Genomic DNA, 22,124 nt, shown 5'->3' on the forward strand with positions numbered 1-22,124 from the left:
AAGTTGTTGTTTTTTTATTGACCCCTCATATGGTAGATAGCTGGGGCGCTGGCCCCTTAAAGTTGGCCAGAGAAGAAAGCTACTTAGTTTAGGCATGGGCCGGTATGAGGTTCTGGCGGTATGACAACCGTAAGCAAAAATACCACGGTTTTGCGGTATTGCCATTGTAACACTAAAATGTGTTATTTTCGAATGTCTGTGTATAAAAACATCAACTTTTCAACTGGACACACACATTTTATTTTTAAACAACATATTCTGCCAGTACAACATTTTTGCCAGGTAAGAATAAAGCCTTTACATGATAATATTCTTTCAAAACTATGTAACTGAAATGTAAACATAAATTCAGTACATGATTTAATTCATTTTGTGTAAACACAGTTCATACCTTGAAAACGGTATCACAGAAAATTTTAGTGGTTTTAAAAACCTTGACTCTTTAAAACCTTGGTATACCTTGAAACCGGTAACCGGCCCATGCCTACTTAATATATAATAATATAATAAATTAATCCAAACAAAATAATTTAGTTGTACTATTTCACATTTATTAAAAAAAACTTTATTTTATTGTGTGTTATGTGTGTGTCTGGGGCGCCACCCAAATAAGTGTGTATAGCCCTTTTCACACAGAAATTCCGTAAAATACACGGGATATGCATCCTGGATTTTTCCGGAATAGTTAGATTTTTTTTCATTCACACTGCCAAGTTTACCCGGCATGTGACGGTCCCGGAAAGACACGCGACCTATTGAAAGTCCCGCCCTCTCTTCTACGCAGCGTCTGAAGTTTGCATATTATATATTATTTCTCTCTCCAGAAACAACTCGCGTGCATTTTTGTTTATGATAAGACTACAAAGGAGCGCGTGAACGCAGAGTTCTATGCTGGTGAATGATCTCAGCTTCAGAGTGGATATTTGACAAGCTCCCTGATTTCTGCTTTGATACAGTTTTCAGACATTTCTCATCGTGATTGTTTATATGCATTTAAAACCCGCATTTTGAGGAGCTGAACAATATATCTTGTTGGGATGACGTGCGGGTATTTTCGTTTATTATAGCTCATATGAGCACGTGACGCGATATTCTTTTATGCTGCTGAATGATCTCCGTTTCAACGCAGTAAGTAACGAGCTAACTTACCTCCTGATATCTGCTTCAGTCCAGTTTGCTGACATTTCTCGTAGTGAATGTTGTAAATCCCTTATTTTAAAGAGTTGAACCAACTTCATGTTGCCATGACACGCGCGTCCTCACAACGGCACGTGCGTCAGTGTTTATGTGTCTCATTTATCATTTCCTGATAACTGCTTCAATCTAGTTTGCAACATTTCTCGTGGTGAATGTTTATATGCATGTTATCTCTCGATGTAAGATGCTGAACCATAACTTGTGTTGTGATGATGACGCGCACGTCCTCACTTCGACACGCCTCACTTCTTGTTCACACAGAGGGTTACCCGCGTATCTTACTAGGTCCTCTTTCCGGCAACGATCCCAGAAGATTAACGGAACGAGTTTTTGTTCACACAGACGCTTGTCTGGCAATTTTGCGGGTATTTTCTGGGACCAGAGGTCTGTGTGAATGAGGTTTATTTAGGTCAGTAAACTTGTTTAAAGGCATGTGACTTGAGGCTAAGCTCTAATTGGCTTGTTTAAGATCATCTTTGAGGCACTTACACTGTGTGCTTTTCCACCACTTCTTATGGCAAACGGAGTTGACTAACTGGACGTGATGTAAGTCATGCCTTTTATTGTTTTCCTTGTTTGCTGTTTTAAATTCTGACTGCATGAAATTTGTGGTGGATTTGAGCTTGCTTTGCGTGGAAATGATGAGAGCGGAAGCTCAGATAATGTAATATATTCTGTGACTTGGTCGACTTTTTTGCTTATGAAGTGTAAAAGAGCACTCATGAGAATGCCACTGAGTTTACAGTATGGGAACTTCAAGAACCGTGCAGAACTGTTGGACTGTATGCTGTTGGACTGTATGTTGTCTTGAGGGAACATGTGCTTGTGCTGCGCTATTGAAGCGTGCGTGTGTGTGTGTGTGTGTGTGTGTGTGTGTGTGTGTGCGTGCGTGCGTGTGTGCGTGCGTGCGTGTGTGTGAAAGGTCGTGTTAACCCAAAAGTCTTTAATGGAATATTTTTAACAGGAAAAAGAAAAAAAAAAATGAAATCATTTTGACAGATTGCACTTACAACTTGTAATTCCAAATGTAATTCCTATGTATGTCCAATTGGTGGTGGGTGCGTTGACCTAATGCAGCAGTAGTGCAACTGATCTATGTGAAGTTCTGTGATGAAAGGTGCAATTACAAGTACTCTCTAAACTCTCTCGCGATACTTTGATGTCACACAATGATAGGTCTGTGCAGCGCTGCTGAAGTTAAACACACTTCAGTGTAATGTAAGAGCGCAAGATCAATTTTTCAGAACAGAAGTGTAACAACTATAAGACGTCGTCTATCTAAGGTAAAGACAATTTAATGACAATAGAGTCTGCATTAACCGGCACTCACTCATGCATTTGTTACACAAGGCGTGTTTTATCACCTCTGCTGTCACTGTGAGAAAAAAGCATTCATTCATCTGCTTCATGTGATGTTAAACATATAAAGTAATGCACAGTTTTTGTTCATCTGTTCTTTTCACAAATAAATAAAAATGTTTAACTTGTATTCTCATCTTGCAAGTTCATGATTAGAAATAAAGATTTGAATAAAAACAATTATTATCATTAAAACATGAAATGATGGATAATTGACTATGACAGAATCTTTACAACGCTGTTGACAGTGATCGAAAAAGTCTTACCACAACCTCTGGTGTTTGTGTGTATGTTACTGATAATAAACCCACATTACAGTATACTCAAAATCACAGATTCATAGGACATTAATTTCATGCTTTAACAGCTGACTTCAACAGTAACATTTTCAGCATTTAGCTAAGCAGTAATGATACATTGTCACCTGATAAATGGCTATTTACAGTCCTGCATTACTACAGTAAAAGTTTGATTTTAAGTTTGTTTGCCCCTCCAAAACATTGTTAGCACCAGCCCCCACTGGTAGATAGTTTTAGGATTGTGGGTAATGTGTTTATTGAATAAGTTTATTAATTTCATCAATTAAATATAGTTGTTTTGAAAATAAAGTTAAATCACAAATTCTGAAGTTGTATATAAAATAAATAACCAGTCATTGTGATTTAAGCTTAATTTTTACAAAAATAATTATAAACATACTGTATAATATCACCGAAGACCTTACCCTGCTATATTGTAGGGCTTCTCTATAGAGATATCTGACTGAAACTCTAAATAACCCAAATAATTGGAGGATTTCTGTTTAAAAAACAGACAAAACAAAGGCACTTTTAAGTAAAGGTTTATCATTTACTGTAATTAGAAGAAAGGTGGTGCACAGGTTCACGAGTCCCAAAACAACTCAGCACACCTTTCCCAGTTTTTATCCTTTATTTTTTTCTAAACTCCTTAGTTACTTTAGTCCCTTTCTTCCATTTTCCTTATCCTGTATCCATTATCTGATTGCAGATGTAATGGGCCTCTTAGTGGGAGGCTGTGCACCAAACCCAATCTATCACAGTAAACGCTAAGCCCTTTGTCCGGCTATTGTTCTTTTGTCTGGCATTGGTGATTAACTGAAACATGTTGGATGCCCTCTGCTCCACTAAGTGACATGATATTAAATATTTAACAGGACTAAAATTAGAGAATTCAAGTGATCCATCAAAAAGCCAGCTTTAGGATTCTCCAGTGGTGGAGTCTAATAAGATAGACTACAGAAAGAAGGATTGCTTGCATCAACTGGATTTTCTTACCTTTTACCCTTAAATGTCTGTTTGCTACTCCAAAATATGCTCACTGTAAAATGTCTTTGTAATTTATTAGACTAAAAATGTAAGTTACCTTATCATATATAATAATAGGGAGGCATAGACAGTGATGTATTATGATAGAAACAAATGATATATTATAACTTAAATCTATGTATATTTATATTATCATTACATAACAATGATAAGATATTTTAATAATACATTTAACATTTACATTTTGTACATTAAATAGTTCCACTATTGGTGCTTTTTCATGCTGATATGTTATATATGTAATTTTTGTGTGTGCTGTTTTTAACAGCATCTTCTTCTGAGCAACTGTAGCAGGGCATCTGGCTATTTCTTTACTGTGACTAATGCTCACAGGGAGTACAAACGTTTTTCATCCAGCAGTTTTGTCTGGGCTTAGAGGATCAACATTCACGGTTTGTTTGATGGGGAGGGAAGGTGGCACAGCCAAAACCATAATTCAGCTTTTACTCAAAAGCATTAGATAAAGCCTTATGAGGCCCATTAATTTAGATCCTCCTCGCTTTTAAACTGAGACAGATCAGTGTCTTTGGGAAAATTAGCATTTAAATGACTTGACCTGCATCCTCCAGTTGATGCCTTTAGCAGGCAACTCGCTGTGAAGATTCATCCATGAGAAATCCTGCTCACTGCCTTATTTGATCTGTTGCACAGAAGTCATTTTTTATAGTATGTGCAGAGGTGGGTAGTAACGAATTACATTTACTTCGTTACATGTACTTGAGTAAATTTTTTGTGTAACTAGTACTTTTAGAGTAAATTTAAGGATAGGTACTTTTTACTCTTACTCAAGTACATTTCTAGTGAAAAAACTGTACTTTTACTTCGCTACATTCGGTGGCGTTACTGCGCTACTTTCAAATGGTAATAATTAACGAATATATATTTTTTTAAAAGTTTATAGGGCGTGTTCGAAAGTTTCGAGACAGTCTGCGTCACCCTTTAGCGCGCGACCGCGCGGTCACCCTTTAGCGCGCGCGACCGCGCGTAGATGATAGAAGAAGCAGATGAGGGCGCGTGTGCGTTGTGCGAGATATCGGAGGCAGATCATGCATGGCGGCTTCAAGTTCGGTCTATGTTTTCACTCCAAGAGGTCAAAAAGAATAGTTTCATGATGCGATGCATGCTTTTTTCAATAAACGAGCTGACATCTCAGCGTACAGGAATTCAAGATCCAACCTGAAGTAAGTGTCACAGTATTGTCTATTTGAACACTATCAATGGTCATTTCACACACTGTCCGAGGTTTTTTGCCATATGCACTCTTGTGCAAGCGATGACAAAACCTAGTGTAAGTTAAACCATACAAACAGCACGTTCATCTGCAATTTTCCGTATAATTTCCCCACAACTAAACAAACTGAACAGCATAATGTAAGGACATCTTGCATTTTAACACAAAGCCAGACACCTAACTAATGTGTTGAAAATACATTCAAATAAAAACGGATTGTATTTTATTTAAATCATTCCTAAAGAATGAATGAATAAAAATAAAGGAATAAAGTTTGATTTTAAAGAAACATGTATTATATATTATACTTAATGTAGAGTTGATTTGCAGATAAGTTCCATATGAAATTCTAAAATGATAATTTTTATTAAGCTCCTGTTTATGTTCAGTAATTGCACTTTAATGGAAATGAAAATAACCTATTCATATAAAAACATGATAACAAACAGACTCACACGTTCTTTTTTGTTTACTGTTTGCATGTTTAAAGGCAGATGCTGACAAGTTTGTGTTGTGAACATGAAAATAAATACAGAGTTAACCGTCAGAGAAACATCTGTGTGTGTTTGAGATTTTTTCTCAAATGACACGTTATGTGATGTCCCATTGCAGGACTGAGATAGGCTGCTTTACTTGTATATAAGCAGAACAATGAGACTTTTAAGGAGAGGTTTGTGAAAACCCTCCAAGTAGTCTGAAATTCAGTGCTTTTGTGCTACTTCTTTATCAGATCGGAAGTAACGAGTAACTAACTACTTGAGTCGTTTTTTCATCTAATACTTTTGTACTCTTACTCAAGTAAATAATTAGATTGATACTTTTACTTTTACTTGAGTACATTTTTGTATAAGTACTTGTACTTTTACTTGAGTACAGATTTTGGGTACTCTACCCACCTCTGAGTATGTGTGGATGTGTGGGTAACTTCAACCGTTTATCTACACAGGTATATTTTCTTGGGTTTTTCTCTTTCATCTTAGGGGAGTCTCAGGTCAGCAGGGCAGCTGAAGTTGTGGCAGTGTTTTTATTGCAGTGCAATGTTTCATATCAAGTTAAAATTTTGTGATACTGTTACGGAGATATTTTGAACTGAGGGTATACACATTTTTCTTCCTGTGCTTTATTAAAACTGCCTCAGAAAAAGTAAGATGTAAATAATCTTCCTTTGTAATATCTTTTTATTGCTTGCATGCAGGAGCTTCACAAAAAACAAGGATATTACTGTAGATGTTTACCATTTATGAATAATAGACGTGAAAATAAAACGCTGTTATCTGCTACACTAGAGGGTGAAGCAATAAACTTGAATGTGTCATAATGACATATTTGATAAAGTTTGGTCTTAAAACAAATTCTTTTTAATATTTACAATTTTAAAGGTGAATTGTATAATTTCTGCATGTGGAACAGAATAACAAAAAATGACACTTCACAAATATTTAAGCCAAGGTTTTAATATATTGTATGTTTTAAAATTCTACCTTTTTTACATTTAAGCAGGTGAGTTTATTTTATTTCAGATTGCTTACTCTAAACATAATGCGGTGATTTTCCGTGGTTCCATTAACATCACTTACAACCTTGGGGTTACTTTCCGATTGATTAATTAGATCCCTTGGCAGAGGTTTCAATTAGTGCAGTTTCAATACAGTTAACCCATGCAGGTATTCCCCAATGCACCTCTTTTTTCAATAGTAAGTATTTTAATGTTTCTCTTCTCTTTGTTCTCTTACAGTGGGAAAGACGTCCCTGATCACACGCTTCATGTATGACAGCTTTGACAACACGTATCAGGTAGGCAGCTGACAGTACGCTTGACGTCCCATCATTCTGTCAGTCAAAACTTGCATGCTCCTCCCTTTATTGTGCAGCAATCAAAGAGTCATTTCACACAAAACTCAGAAAACATAATGGGGCAAGCTCAGCCTTTCATTTGTAAAGACAATAATTCAAAGATGATAATAAATCATGATTATACAGTTTGAGGTTATTGAATGCATTATATTATTTTATATTCTATCAGATAATTGCTCTGACTTTCTTTGGACTTTGGACATTTATTTTTTCTCTTCTTGATAAATATGTCAAGTTTCATATGACACTATAGAAATTTGATATAACACAATGACACTAGGTAGGAAAGCAGTCTAAAAATAAATGCATACGTATATGCTGATGGTTTGGTCTGCTCTTTTAGACGGATGTATTATTGAAGGAGGCGGGGATCTCAAGGGAAGCACTGTTTACATAAGGTTCATATTTATTTATTAATTCCTGTGAAAGAACTAACAGGGGAAAAGAATCAAGCATCCATCTCTTGTGATAATAATTGCATGCATATATGTTATAAAGCGAGGCCAAGGCTAGTTGTCATGTTGTCACACGTTTAATTTTTTTCTGCAGTCAGGACTTTATATTACACTTTAAAAAATGTTGGGTTGTTTTAACAGTTAAAATATGTACCAACCCAACAAGCAGGGGACAAGAATCAAGCATCCATCTCTTGTGAGAATAATTTACATATGTAATATGGGGAGACCGAGACTAGTTGTCATGTTGTCACACTTTTAATTGTTTATTTTTGTAGAGTCACTAGACTAAAATTTGTGGAAGTTAGCCCCTTTATCTGTTATTTTCCCTACACTGTCAGAAAATGTTCAGAAAGTTGTGCCAAGTTGTCACTGGGGTAGTACTCTTTAAAAAAGGTCATAGTATGTACCATTGTGGTATAGATATATATACGTTTGGTACCAATACCTTTGAGGTACTATTATGCATTCTTTGGTACCAATACTGCATGTACCTCTGAAATATCAATATAAACTCTTTAGGTGCAAAAGTGTAGTTTCTAAAAGGGTACCGCCCCAGTGACAGCTATAAGGACCATTTTTGTATTAGACAGGTTTGTTTTAGACTAGAGTAAAATACCACGTGTGGTCTGCAACTGGGAACTGTGAAAGTGACATATACAGAAAAGTCACATGAATTTCACATGTGAAATGTGTGTTTTTGTAACATTTTTGTGTGAATCACATGTGTGTCCACATGTCAAAAATTGTCACCACATTATGCACATGTGAACACATGTGTTTCACATGGGATTCACGTGTGTTTCACATGTGATTCATACAAAAATGTTCCAAAAACACATGTGAAAAACATGTGAAATTCATGTGGTTTTTCTGTAAGGGATATGTTTGTCAAGTATGGAACGCCTACTCGAAATGTGACCTCTGCATTTAACCCATCCCAGTGAAGAGGGGAACACACACACTGCAAGTCGTGAACACAAACACACACACCCAGAGCAGTGGGCAGCTATCCCAGCACGCAGGGAGCAATTAGGGTTAGATACCTTGCTCAAGGGCACCACCGTCACAACCCACCGTCCGTGAGACTTAAACTGGCAAATCTCAGTTTACAAGCCCGATTCTCAACCCTTTAGGCTACAACTGCCCCCAACCTATAAAAAGTTAAGGAGATAATGATGTAAATACAAAAAACCCTCTGTAGATATAACCACAGCAGCAGTATGAGGAGAGCGGGAAGAGAGAAAAGAGTATATATATCAAAGCCAGAGAGTCTTTAGACTGCCATCTAGGGTTGCCACCTTTCTGAAATGGAAATAAGGAACGGGGGGGGGGGTTTGCCCGGGTCCGGTGACATGCCCCCACAGAAGATAATTTTATTTAAAAATAACCCCTGAAATGAAGACTTCTGGTGAAAATAGTGGAAACTAATTAATAAATTAAGATGAATATATTTTATACAACTTCTTAGGCCCTAAATATTTAATGAATAGCAAAGTATGCCTACATATACAAGACTGAACCACATAGATGTGAAATATAAAGGCTATCATGATCATTTTGCCAACAAAGAACCATGGTTTTAATTTAAGTTTATGTTTAGCATGAGTTTAAAAATGGATTTAAAGTCTGATCTCCACTTTCACACCTGCTGGAGTGTGATGTGTTATGTTTTAAACTCATGGGCGAGGCTAGCCCCTTTTTAGGGGTGCTTCAGCACCCCTAAAATGAGCTCAGCACCCCTAAAACTTGGAGCAAGAAATGTATTTAATCTAAAATGTTTGTTCGTCTTTGACAAGGTTAAATAATGTCCAAAACATACTCCGTAGTTTGTGGTTTAAAATGTATATGTTAAGTTAGAAAATGAAAACCTCCCCGCTTAGCAAATGGTGTCATCCTCTTCTTTTACTTCTCTGTACCTGCATCGACCGTCATTCAGCGCGAGGCACACGCAGAGTGAGAATCAGTTAAAAGTGTTGTGATGCAACTTTTTTGTTCAAATCTTATGTTATGTTTATGATGAGCGAGTACATCACGAATCAATCTTTCAAGCCGTGTTTTTGTCTTATACTGAATCACCATGGTACACGTATAATAAGTGTTTATTTTCGAATTATTTTAGTCCGGCGGGTACCCGCGCGCTGCGGAATAGCACAGTACCTGGGTGACTCGTTCATAGACTTAAACGGAGAGAAGTAGCGCCGGTTACAATGTTCTTCCGCAAGACGCATGCAGTTTTGTGTGTCTCGGTGGGTAGTTGCATACGTGTGTCTCCGTTGTTAAAGTTTATTGTATGATTTATCGTTAATTTGAGACTTATTTTAACAATCGGGAGTCATGTAAACATGACGTCACGTGCGTCTTTTCTGGTCAGTCGTCATGAAAACATGGCGTTTGGAACTGAGTGAAAACAAACTACATATCACTGTATACCATCTGTACCGGTAAGTTATGTGTGAAATCACTAACTGTCTGACTATCAAACTAGACAATAAATATTTTTTTAGATTGTCACATGTAGATTAATATGAAGGGGATAAGGTTTTTAACCCTTAGTGCATTGTATGTGCAAAAAATCTGGATTTTGGAGTTAGTTGAACCAATGTTAAAATGATAGTTATTTTACAATAGACATATTATTGGTTTCTGTAGGAAAAAAGAGTGGGTGGTGGCAGCGGAGCTCATTGGGTGCTCAGCACCCCTAAAGCTCTAACCCTAGAATCGCCTCTGTAAAACCCTGTGTGTGTGTGTGTGTGTGTGTGTGATAAGGTGATTTTTGTGTCATGAAGCAAATAAGCATGCAGTAGTGATCCAGTGTCGTACTATAATAAGATTACAAAAGTTCAGATCATGACTGTTGTGCTGTGGTAATTTCTTAATTACAAAGCGTGTGTTCATCTTACTTTCATGCTTTGTATTTATCTTTTGTATGTAGTGAAGTGTATCATCACTGTTTCCTACTGATTGAGGCTTTCCAACTCCAAAACACAACCCTGTGTAATGTGTGCAAGCATCTTATTCCAACCTATGGTTAGGCTGTACGTGTGTTCTTGGCTACAACTAATATTACAGTAGCAGGTACAAAAAACAATCACTGATTTATGCAGTCTATGACAAACTGTTTTAACAGAATAGGGCATACATTTTCTGATCCTGCACAATGCAGTGCAGTGCTGTATAGGATACAATGTCCATAAAAATGATTTACTGAGTATTGGGTGCATAAATCCCGGACCTTAACATCTTTGGGTTGAATTGGAATGGTGACTGTGAGTGCTTGGCCTCCCTGATGCTCTTGTATTTGAATGGAAGCAATTCCAAGCAGCAATATTACATTACATGTATTGGAAAGACTTTCCAGAAGAGTAAATGCTGTCATACCGCTAACAGCGAAATGGAAGGCAAACTCTCTTTTAACCTGTTAAAGCGGACGGGCCCGTGCGTGGTACAGACGCGTTTTTGTTTACAAACTATTAAGTTTACAATACATTATACTGATGAAGAAGGTTATTAAACTTGTCATGCCATATATCATTAGAAAGGTTGAAGGGTTTAGATTTCATTTCTAAGTGCTGTTCCATGAAATAAATGCTCTAGCAAAATTAATAATACATTTTATGCAACAAGGTCATATTTAAATTTGTTCATTCATAAAATGACTTCACACTCTTATTATGAAACTGCACCTCCCTCATAACTTTAGACGAGTTCACACTGCTGAAATCTCGTTGCTTAGCATTCACAATATAACATCCATTCGCAGTTTTAGTCCACAAACGTATTACATATGAGAAATATAGATATTTCTTCGTTGTTTCCATGGGATTTTGCATAAAATAATCCTAAATCCATATTGTTATTCAACAACTGCACACGCAGCGCGATTCTACTATGGAAAAAGCATACGCGATCAGGTCAGTCAGAGTATTATGTTTAAAATGAGTCCACACACACACATTATGATTAATATTTCACATACAGCTAATAAGTTTAGTGTTTTATTGATGTTTTTGTGTGTTATTTTCGTGCACCTGTTATCTGCAGTAACTTATTGCTGCGTTCCAGGCAACCGGTAACCCGTAACTCACGAGTTCAAATTCACGACTCACGACTCTGAACTGGGAGTACATCGATCTAGTACGAGTTCACGGGTGGGAAGTCACGGGTTTGACTGCCGTTCCAGTGCACTTTCACCGGTAGAAGGTTGTAAAAACACGAGTTACAGGCTGCCTGGAACGCATAGGGTCGTGAGTCGTGGTTTTGAAGTCGTAACTCACTGGTTTAAAAGCCTGCCTGGAACGCAGCATATGTCTACTTTGTCATTCTGATGCACATTCGCTATTTGCAGACATTGTTAATGTACCTAACATTATGCAAGTACTCTGAATGTATATTGTGAGGACAAAAGCTTATTATTAGTAACAGATCGCTGTCTGTGTGCTTTTCTATCGCCCATCAGTGAATGAATGGTTACGCAATTTACTCGCGATAGAGATACGTCACCGCCATTAATATGAATGCTTCTTTTATCACTTCAACAACTGGTGAGTGCTTTAGTTTGTAAAACATGAGGTGTCCACAATGTAAATAGTTTTATTTATATTTTAAAAGCTTCATAATTACTATGTTCTGTGTAGTTTACGGTTACTAGTTTATTTCAATATTTAAATTAAAACACATTTTTGTCAAATGTGTATACAATGTTTTTATGTAATAAAAGTTTTGTAGATACATACTCTAGGTAATAACCACATGTAAATAATTAATTTATAAAACTTTTTCTACTTTATTCTACATCATTATAGCAGGTGATGATTTGGAGCAGCCCAGTGGCCATTTTTTGAAATGTGCCATGGTGAAGATCAAAGCTTACAGTAACCTTATTTTTTATCATATCATCTTCAAATTTGAAACATAGATTGGTCAGACATGTGGTCTTAAGTCTATGTTGTTTTTGGGTTGGTATGGCACATTTAATATGACATTATTAATTAAATAAAAACACGTTTAATTTTAATAAAACATTTTCACCACACTTCAGTGTTTTACTATTTAGCTTTTTTTACATATCTGAATTCTGATAACTGAGAAGTAAAGACACAAGTGTCTTCTTTTTAGAGATATCAAAATTGTGTCTGTAGGTCAATGGGTTTTGGAACTACAGTTGTTTTAGTGTGGGCATGTAAATTTCATGATTTGGCCTGAAAACGGCTGTCTGGATTAACAGGTTAATGCCTTTATTTTTTAAATAAAAAAAAAAACATGTGGTGTCCGAGTGACTACATGCTCTTGGTTATTAAATGCATCCTGCAAACTCTTTGAGGTTTTCTGAAAGCATGTTTCTGGGGTGACTGTGACAGATTGTCTGAAATTCTACCTTTAAACGTGCAGTGTAATTTTTGCACCAGAAAATTGTCTCCCTATCTGGCATGGTTTAGATAGGCAGATACTGTACGGTATAGCTGAGCCACAAGGTTGCAGCAATGTTAAAAGTCAGTCTACAAACTATCAGTTATTTTACCCGATACGCAGGCTTACAAGAAAGCCAGCCGAGATGTGAGGTGGAAAATTATACCCAAAGCCCATTTTAGAAGCCCGTTAATGACTGTGGTTGGCCGTGCTGTCATAGTCATTGCATGGCGAGGTTCACCGATAACATTTATATCTGACTGAAACCAGACAGTTTCTATATGTCATCTGCATATGAATAAATATACTGGCTCATCAGTGTCACCTTTGAGAAGTAAAAGGTATCTTAATGAGGTGCTACACTCTTCAGCTACATTGAAGAGATGGAGGAAAACCACCACTTCCCTAATTTGCATATTCTTGAATATGATCAAATCAAGCTGCTCCACAACATTGAGATTGACCTTAAGATGTCTGGCAGTGGGCTTTTATGATAGCATATGCCAGAAGAGCATCACCCTGGACTGCTATCATCTGCCTGTCTACTGCTTTATGCAACACGAACACATCTGCATATTTATGACTTTATACCTGATATGGATTCATTGCTGTCTGGTTGAAGGTTTTATGAGAAAAGGATTGTTAAAGGACCATTTCAAACAAAAGCTTTTTTTAAACGATAAATTTCAGGTACTGTACACATACAATACACAGTGAAACTTTTTTGTCTGGGGTAAAAATTACATTGTTTAAAAGCTGCTCTTTAGGAGTATTTTAGATGCTTTCAGATGTTCCTTTTTAAATTCCTTTGGAGAAATAAAAAATAGAAATAAAGCAAAGCAATTGTTGGTATTCATTTAAGTAAAGAGCATGAATTAGTGATAGGCCAATATATCGACCGGCCGATATATCAGGCCGATTTTTGCAAGTTTTATGTGTATCGGCATCGGCCGATATGTGTCTGCTGTTTTCGCCAATTTTTTCGGCATTATTTACAGACAGAGTGCTGGAAGCCGCAAGCGATTGCAGGTCATGTGACTAAAAACAATCAACCTTTCCATGACAACATGAAAAGCTCGACCTAACAGCTGATCATAGCTGGACAAAGCGGGTTTTTATCGGCCGACCGATATGAAATGAAGTTTAGTCTATCACTAAACTTCATGACGTGTCGTCAAATCACCAGAAGAAAAATGCATATTCTGAACGTTCTAAATGGGGGCGCATCTTGAGGCCAGATGATTGACAGTAGATGATAACGTTCTTTGATTGACAGCTGCACAACGTTAGCTTGCTTTGCTCGTGTTCATAATAAAAACATGATAATAATTTTCTACGTAGTATGTTTACTATAGTTACACAAAACAAGCAACATCTAAGCCAAATGATGTTTTAGATATTTTGACCATTTTACATTACCTGAATCCACGGAAAAACTGGGCTGAAAAACAGTAGTCCAAGTCCTCCTGACGAAATGTGCTGGCTGCATATTCTAATGCTTGTTAGCATATTCTAATAGTTGATTTATGAGCAGGTTGAGCGGTAAAAGAAGCTATTAGGCTTGTTTGACTTCATGTGGTGCAGCAAGAATCAGCAGCCGGATGACGTCAAACTACTGCGAGAGTGATTCGCGTAATCATAAGGAGGAGTTTGATTTTAAATTGCTCTCGCTGAACTTTTGACGTCATCCGGCTGTCGGTTCTTGCGGCGTCGCATCAAGTCGAACAAGCCTGCAGACTGCATCGATCAGTGGTTAGTGGGTGGAGCTAATGAATCAGTTTTGCGTGGTGCAGTTTGGTTAAATGAGTCCATCAAAGACCGTTACGAAAATTCGACTTCAACACACTTATCAATCTAATTTATCGAAATATCTTTTTTTCATGGAAAATGCAAAATGGAAATGAATTACCCGTGATAACAGGCTACAATGTCTAGGGTTCAATTCTGCTTTAAGTACCTATATATCTCATTTTAAGAATTTTTATTGTAAAATAAAATAAAACAGATCTACTGATTAAAGTACATATTTTTTGCTGTGTAAGTGAATCAGAAAAAGCAGAGACATATCTGACAAAGACAGACAGAAATTTAGTTGGTCCTACTGATTTTGTGGTTGTAATGACCTCCTGTGAGAATGCTGTGATGCCTGACTGATCTGTCACTCAAATCAGATTTATGGGGTGTTTCCTGCTTAGTGCAACCAGTGAGCAGAGAAGACATACAGTAGAAGCTCTGCTAAAAAGTCTTAGTACGCAGCATTTTAAAGCATCATTGGTGCGGTTCAGAAAGCAATTAAATGACAATCAGTGGTGGTTCTACACGGAGGCCAAGGGTGGCCCGGGCCTCTGTAGACATGTCCCTGGCCAACCCTGTGGCCACCCCGTGCTGACCAAATAAAAAAGTATAAATTTATTTTGATTTTACACGCGAGCGCCAAAAGCGGAACTAATGCGACGCAACGTTCTACACGGGCAAATTAGAGCGGCGCACTCAACCACTGTAGATGCCCGCGGGTGCTGCTCGGCGAGTGTCTCAATTCGTTCCCAATCTCCCGATGTTGTGAATGTGTATGCAGATTTGGGCACTGGTAAGGACTCTAGCTGACTTGACATTGGGACACTGTTCACTTGTTCTCCTGTGACGTGGCTGCTTAAGCGCGTTGTGATCATTCACAGCTGTTACTCATCAACAACCGTCAAAACCAACATCTCGCTAACTTTTTAAAGTTTACACATTGTAAAAAGCGCTGTAATTATGCTCTTACATATACGTGCAAAATTGGAGGAATATAATTAAATGTTACATATAAAAATGTTTACAATTTAAAATAAATATTATTTTAAAAACTGATTAGATTGTGGTCCCTAACTGTCTAGCAATGTGTGTTTATATGTAAACTAAAACAAACGTTTGTCTTTATAAAAGTTTGCTTTTAATAAAGTTTATTGAGTAGGCTTGCATGATTTTCGTTTGGGGGGCTTTAGAAAAGAGCCAAGCTCCCCTTTTGCACCTGCACTCTCTTTATTAAATACATATTTATATGATTGTAAAGTAAAATAAAGTTTACGGGGCAGTTTCCCGGAAAGGGATTAGACTAGTCCTAGACTAAAATAAATGTAAGAGCTGTCCAAACTGAAAACAACTTGCAATGCCATATCTTAAAATACATCAGTGCCCTTTGTTTTGCTTCAAAATGCACACAAGTAATGTATTTAGTAAGGCATGTTTGTTAAAACTAGTTATATTTCCTAATTAAACTAAGGCCTAGTCCTGTCTTAAACTAATTCCTGTAACCACCACCCCTATAATCTTTAAATATAATTTCTGGCCATTTTTTATGTGCCCCTCTGGTAAAACACTGGCCCTTCATTGGCCCCCCTAGTGAAATTTGTCTAAAACCGCCACTGATGACAATGTCTTTTAATTTTTATTCACCCTAAGATTAAAACTTTTTAAGCATAAAAAGTAGTGTTTATGTAAGGTTTTGTTTTTGTTGCAGGGACAGATATTACTTCAATGAGTGAGTAATTCTTTAAAAACAATCCAGCTGATAAGAGTCATTCATTAGTCAATCAGATTACACCGGGTTGGGATGTCTGTTTGTTGTTTTATGCAGCCATTGCAAATAATGAAATAGATAAAACTTTTGTATTTTGTTTGTGTATTTCAGGGTTCCCAGTTAGTTTTTATGGCTTTTAATTCAGACTGCAAGACTGCAACTCAGCTAAAATCCAATTCTTATAATAATTTTTATTGCTGTTGATTCAGCAGTGCAGCATCATGTTCAGATAGTAACAAGCTGTTTTTGTAAATGTCCCTGAATTGGTGTACCTAGCATTGACCTGTTTTTTATGTCTTAATCTAGGACAAAATGAATGAAACACTAAGTCACTTTGGATAATTAAATGTAAATGTAAAATGCAGTGCTTCTTAATCTTGTCATGGAGCCGCCTCATCACGTAGATTTCTTTCTTATTGTTCACACCAAATTAAAGCCTGGCAGTCTATAATTACACTCTTATTATTAATGAGTTAACTCGTGTGTGTTAAATAAGGATGATGTCTTTATATGTCTTGGTGGGACAGGGTTGAGAAGCAGTCGTTTAGAGCTTTTGAAATGTTGTGTTGAAATGTGGTGTTGGTTCCCAGGATCAGGATAACTGCTACGTTATAAACAACTCACAATTCTTTAAGCTCTTAATTGTTTATAACAACTGAATCTGACTTGTGAAATTCTATAACAAATTCAATATCTATCGAGCAGCTTTAGATATTTACCTGTCACAGACTGCTCCAAGACACAAAGGGTGAGAATCCAAATGCAGTTTAATGAGACAGGTAATCCACAAACATGAATCCATAAACAGGCAGAAGGTCATACACAGATGGGCAATCCAAATAACAGGGCAAACAAAAGCAGAACGTAGAATACACAGGCTAAGAGAATATTCAACAATGCAGCCAAAGATCAGAAACCAGAGAATCATGAAACCAATAAGTAATGCTCAGAAATGCAGTGTGACACTAACAAGACTTCGCAATAGAGTGAGAGCAGGATTTAAACAGTTCAGATTTTAAGCAGCAGATCTGGCAGTGATCAATGTGGTTTTATGGGCATTATGGGCAATGGAGTCTTGAGGGTGATGTGTTGTGAAGCCTCTGGTGGCCAGCAGTCGCTCTTAAGGAAAAGTCTATGTTGGTGGAGAAACAAAGGCAGACCAGGGGTAGGGACAGAGGGTCTGGCCCGTGATGTGGCAGAGGGCCTGGAGACCAGGGCAGATCAGGAAGCCAGGGTGGAACCGGCAGAACCAGAGACCATGGAGGTGCTGGAAACCACGGTGGCACCAGTGGTGACAGGAATCTGTCCAGAAAGAAAGACCAAGGTGGTGCCAGTGGTGACGGGAATTAGGGAGGGACTCGGAACCAAGGTGGGGCCAGTGGACACCGCACCAGGGCAGAACTGGGAACCTGAACAGAGACACAGAACATAGAAGTGGCCTCTTTGGCCAGGTTAGAGAGTTCAGAAAGCTCTGAATCGGCCATCATGAGCAAGGCAGAAGGTTCAGAGAGCTCGGGATCAGCCATCTTGGACAAGGCAGAGAGACTAGGGAGTTCAGGTAAGGCCATCTTAGCAAGGGCAGAGAGATTACAGTAGGAAGCTTAGGCACGGCCATCTTGGAAAGGCCAGAACATTTAGGGAGTTTGGGAACCCTCTGGTGGCCAGCAGAGGGAGCCACGGTGGTGATCATGACATTACCAAGATGGTGATGTCAATATTGAGTAAACGTTTAAGATTGGAAATGGAAAGTTTAGCTTGGGAATACCCACCTCTTGCTTTGTCTGGAATAAGCATCCACTTGTTTAGAGTTTAACTACAGACACAAAGATGTCCTACACGCTAAATTTGCTGGGTTGGTATTAACCCATGTATAGGCAGAAAATTATTAATCATCAGCCTGTGAGATCGCCTATACACGATAGTATTGGGGGGTGGGGCAATAGTTTACTCATTTATTTATTTGTTCATTTTTTACTCAATTATAACAAGCCACTGGATTGGTGGACAAAAAAGAAGCTCATTTATTGGTAACACTGTATGAAAAAAGCACATTCCAGGGAGAATGGGAACAAATCACTTGTTGGTTTTCCCCTACGTGCATAACAACCTCTCTAGTTCAAGGAAATGTCATATCTGCGCATATTACAAGGTCAGGTGCAAGAGCAGTCCATGACGTGCATGTTTAGGTGCGAGAAGGAGTCTGTGCAAGCTCTCTTGCGCAAAGAGAGAGGAAAAGCATGCAATGTGCATTGGTGTTGCAAGTACGGGAATGTTAATGTGAAACTGTGATGATAATTATAATAACATAATAATAATTTAAAACCATAATGGGCAAAAATGCCAACTATTGTCTATCGACACAACCCAATGCTGTGTATTGTTTAACCATTTCTAGTCATGAATATAGACATAGATGCTGGAATGGCGTGAAGAATAAATGAACAAACAAACATACTAAGATTTTGCCGGTAAGATTTATTTAGGAGCTTCTGGATTTGCCTTATAGTGAAGATGTCTATAATAAATAGATAAAGAAGACCAGGTGCTACTGAATAAATCTTGCCTGACAATCAGTGATGACTTGCATGCCCTGAAACCATCATAGACATCTTATGTTTACATTGCCAAGAAAATGATTAATGGTTAGGGCATTGTTTTATTATTTCCACCCCTCGAGTGTGTTGCCTTGACAATTCTGTCACAGGTGCGAGGCAATAAATATAGTATAATCTAAACAAGTTTAAACCTTCCTGATATTGACCAACCCAAATATCATCGCACACAATTTCTTAACATGTCTCAGGGTGTTCATTATATCACGTCTTCCCTTCAGGTGCAGCTTTTGAGATGTTACATTGCAATTCAATATGCCTTAATGAAATGCTGTGCACCACTGCATGTCATTTGTCTTGAGACGTACACAGATATTGATGCCAAATAGGCTACTTGCCAAAGTCTGTGATGCCTAAAACTGTGACTACATATTAAATCATCAATTAGGACTGATTCTGTTTAAACTGTTCAATTTATCCTGCTCGATTCTTGTTTGAACAGAAAATACTTAACCCAATGAACAAAACTTGTTTCTAATCTTTAATATAATTGGAGCGGGGATGGTAATTTTGACTCATTAAAGAGTAACTAAACCCTTAACCAACTTTTTTTGGTTAATGATCTGTAAGAATGATGCTTTATTAGTGCTGTTCATTGATTTTAGTCAGTTTTTGGACATTTGGATATAAAGTGTTTTAATACTACAATATATGGTGTAAAAACGTCTTAGTGCTGCCCTCTTCAGGTTGAACGGTGGCTACTGCAGTTGAATTTTCGTATTGGATGTTGGGTCCAAAAAATGACTCGTGACGTAAGCAGGTTCAAGCTCACCACGCCCTTGTTACGATCTCACCACACACTTGGTACAAGCTTAGTTCATCCCCTCTATCTCCGTTGGGATCTGCCCACTTTTCTTGTTTTTCAAATATTGCCAGTGGGTGGAGTCAGGCTCTGACCAGGGGTTTAGTTACGCTTTAAAAACTTGTCCAGTAACCACAGTTGATTTCAGTAACACTGGAAAAATGTATCTTTGTACAAATTTCCTCTAGCTTTTTCTTGTTTACTTAACTTTTGGGCCACCTGACTTAATTTACTGAGTCATGTCAGAGTTTAATACTTTAAACTTAATACTTTAATACAAAAAAGAAAAATCACTTGAGCCACACTTAAAATAACTAGTCAATAAACAAATTTTTCAATAAACAAAGAATTCCAGAGAAACGTGAGATCTAAGGTTTCAATAATTATTCGATTCGTGAGTTTATTATCATCTGTATTTACAGTTTTATGCAAATGTTCACAACAGGCATAATTTAGGTCACTGTCACTTTTACACAATTGCGCGAGCTGTGTATCGGATTTAATAATAAGGGATCTTACCATTAGAATCTTCTCACCTTGGTAACTCAAGTCAGTTTTATTTGCCATTTTCCTTTATTAATAAGAATGTCAGTATACAAGAATTACATTTTCCTTTCTGTTATTTAAATGCATTATCTCGCTGAGGCTTCAGAAGAGCCATGTTGGAAACCCCACTCAGTGTTTTAAAGCTGGTGTGTGTGAAGCTTAATAATTAAAATGTTTATGAATAATTCATTCTGGATGTCTTTGTGCAAGCACTCCTAGCTGTGGAAGATTCTATATTTAACATCAGCTTTCTCTCTCCTCCTTCCTTGAAAAGCTCAACACTTTTGGGCTTTCATCTTGACACACTGTTTAACACAGGAATTCTTTTTATTTTTGGGCCAGAAATCCCTGTGATAAATTTACATTGATGCATTTGGCAGACACTTTTCTCCAAAGTAACTTACAATGCTTGTGTTTCCTGGGAATTGGACCCATGACCTTTGTGCTGTCAATACAATGCTCTACTAATTGAGTTACAGGAACAATTTTGTTTTTAAAATTTTTGGTAAATGATACTATATTAAACGAGACTTGTATGATAGGTTTTGAATGTAGATTTTAACCAAAATATATTTATTATCTGTCTGCCTGTGTCTATTTACGCACAATTTCCTATGCATTTTATTGTTTAAATATCTGTTGTTCCTGTAGCTTAGTTGGTGGAGAATTGCGGTAGCAGCGCAAAATTCATGGCTTTGATTTTCAGCGGACATACAGTACACACTGTAACGTATCCCTGTCATCTGCCCTCACTCACCAGACTACATCACCCATCATCCTTTGTACCCCATTCTCAACCATCTTTGATTACCATCTTTACTTGTTCACTATCACACGGACTTACCATTGTCTCTATTCATTGTCGGTTCTCGTCTTTGTTATATGTGCATTTACCTGCCATTTAAGGAATAAAGTTATATGTTAGGGATGCACCGAAATGAAAATTCTTGTCCGAAACCGAAAACCGAAAATGAGGAAACCAAGGCCGAAAAACCGAAACCAAAACACCGAAATAAATTATTATGCCAATTATTAGTACAAATGCATTTATGGCTATCACTGTGTACTAACTTTACTAGGGGTTTGTTACAGATCACAAAACTCACGGTTCAGATCACATTACAGTTTTTGAGGCATGGATCGGATTATATTTCAGATCAGCAAAAAGGGGGTGGGGAAAATCTAATAACAAATAAAGAAATTACAAACATTTATAAAAAAGAACAAAGCTGCACATTAATAAGGGCTAACATTAGCATTTGGTACAGAAATCAAATTAAATGAGTCATAACACTGTCTTTAATGTATAAATTAAATATATTATTATTTTTAGAGCTATTTGTCTCTTTGTTAGACTTCAGTAGGTTATTTGAGGTTACTGTAAGCAGAGACTGGTTTATGACTGTAATCTATACATACACTTAAGAAATAAACAAATGTTTTTATTAGAAAAAGAATACTTTGGAGATAATTTTGTTTATATGTGCCCTGTCAATAACAGAAAGATTTTACGTTCGCTTGTTTGCGTCTCACTTGTGTGTGCACTATTGAGGGCACATAAACGCGCGCGCGCACACAGAGAACGAATTCGCTGAACCCAAACAGCGCAGCATAAAAACATTACGTTGTTTTTCATTGCTTTATTCGGCACATGTATGTTAATGGACTATACAGTATGAGACACATTTGCGCGACTCTCTCTAAAGTTTACACATCAAGAGTTCTGATCTTTGAAGAGAGTACTCACTGTGATG

At 37.3% G+C, this 22,124-nt stretch overlaps 1 protein-coding gene across 2 annotated transcripts in view; it reads left to right on the forward strand.

Moving 5' to 3' along the window:
- rab6ba (RAB6B, member RAS oncogene family a) overlaps window positions 1–22,124 on the forward strand; it is a 113,760-nt gene that overhangs the window by 53,225 nt on the left and 38,411 nt on the right. For both annotated transcript variants that reach the window (XM_065240890.2, XM_065240901.2), the window contains exon 2: window positions 6,869–6,927. In XM_065240890.2, coding sequence (XP_065096962.1) covers window positions 6,869–6,927 — 59 coding nt within the window. The remainder of the gene's footprint in view (window positions 1–6,868; window positions 6,928–22,124) is intronic.

This window comes from Paramisgurnus dabryanus, chromosome 7 (assembly GCF_030506205.2).
Source record: "Paramisgurnus dabryanus chromosome 7, PD_genome_1.1, whole genome shotgun sequence".
Classification (NCBI taxonomy): domain Eukaryota; kingdom Metazoa; phylum Chordata; class Actinopteri; order Cypriniformes; family Cobitidae; genus Paramisgurnus; species Paramisgurnus dabryanus.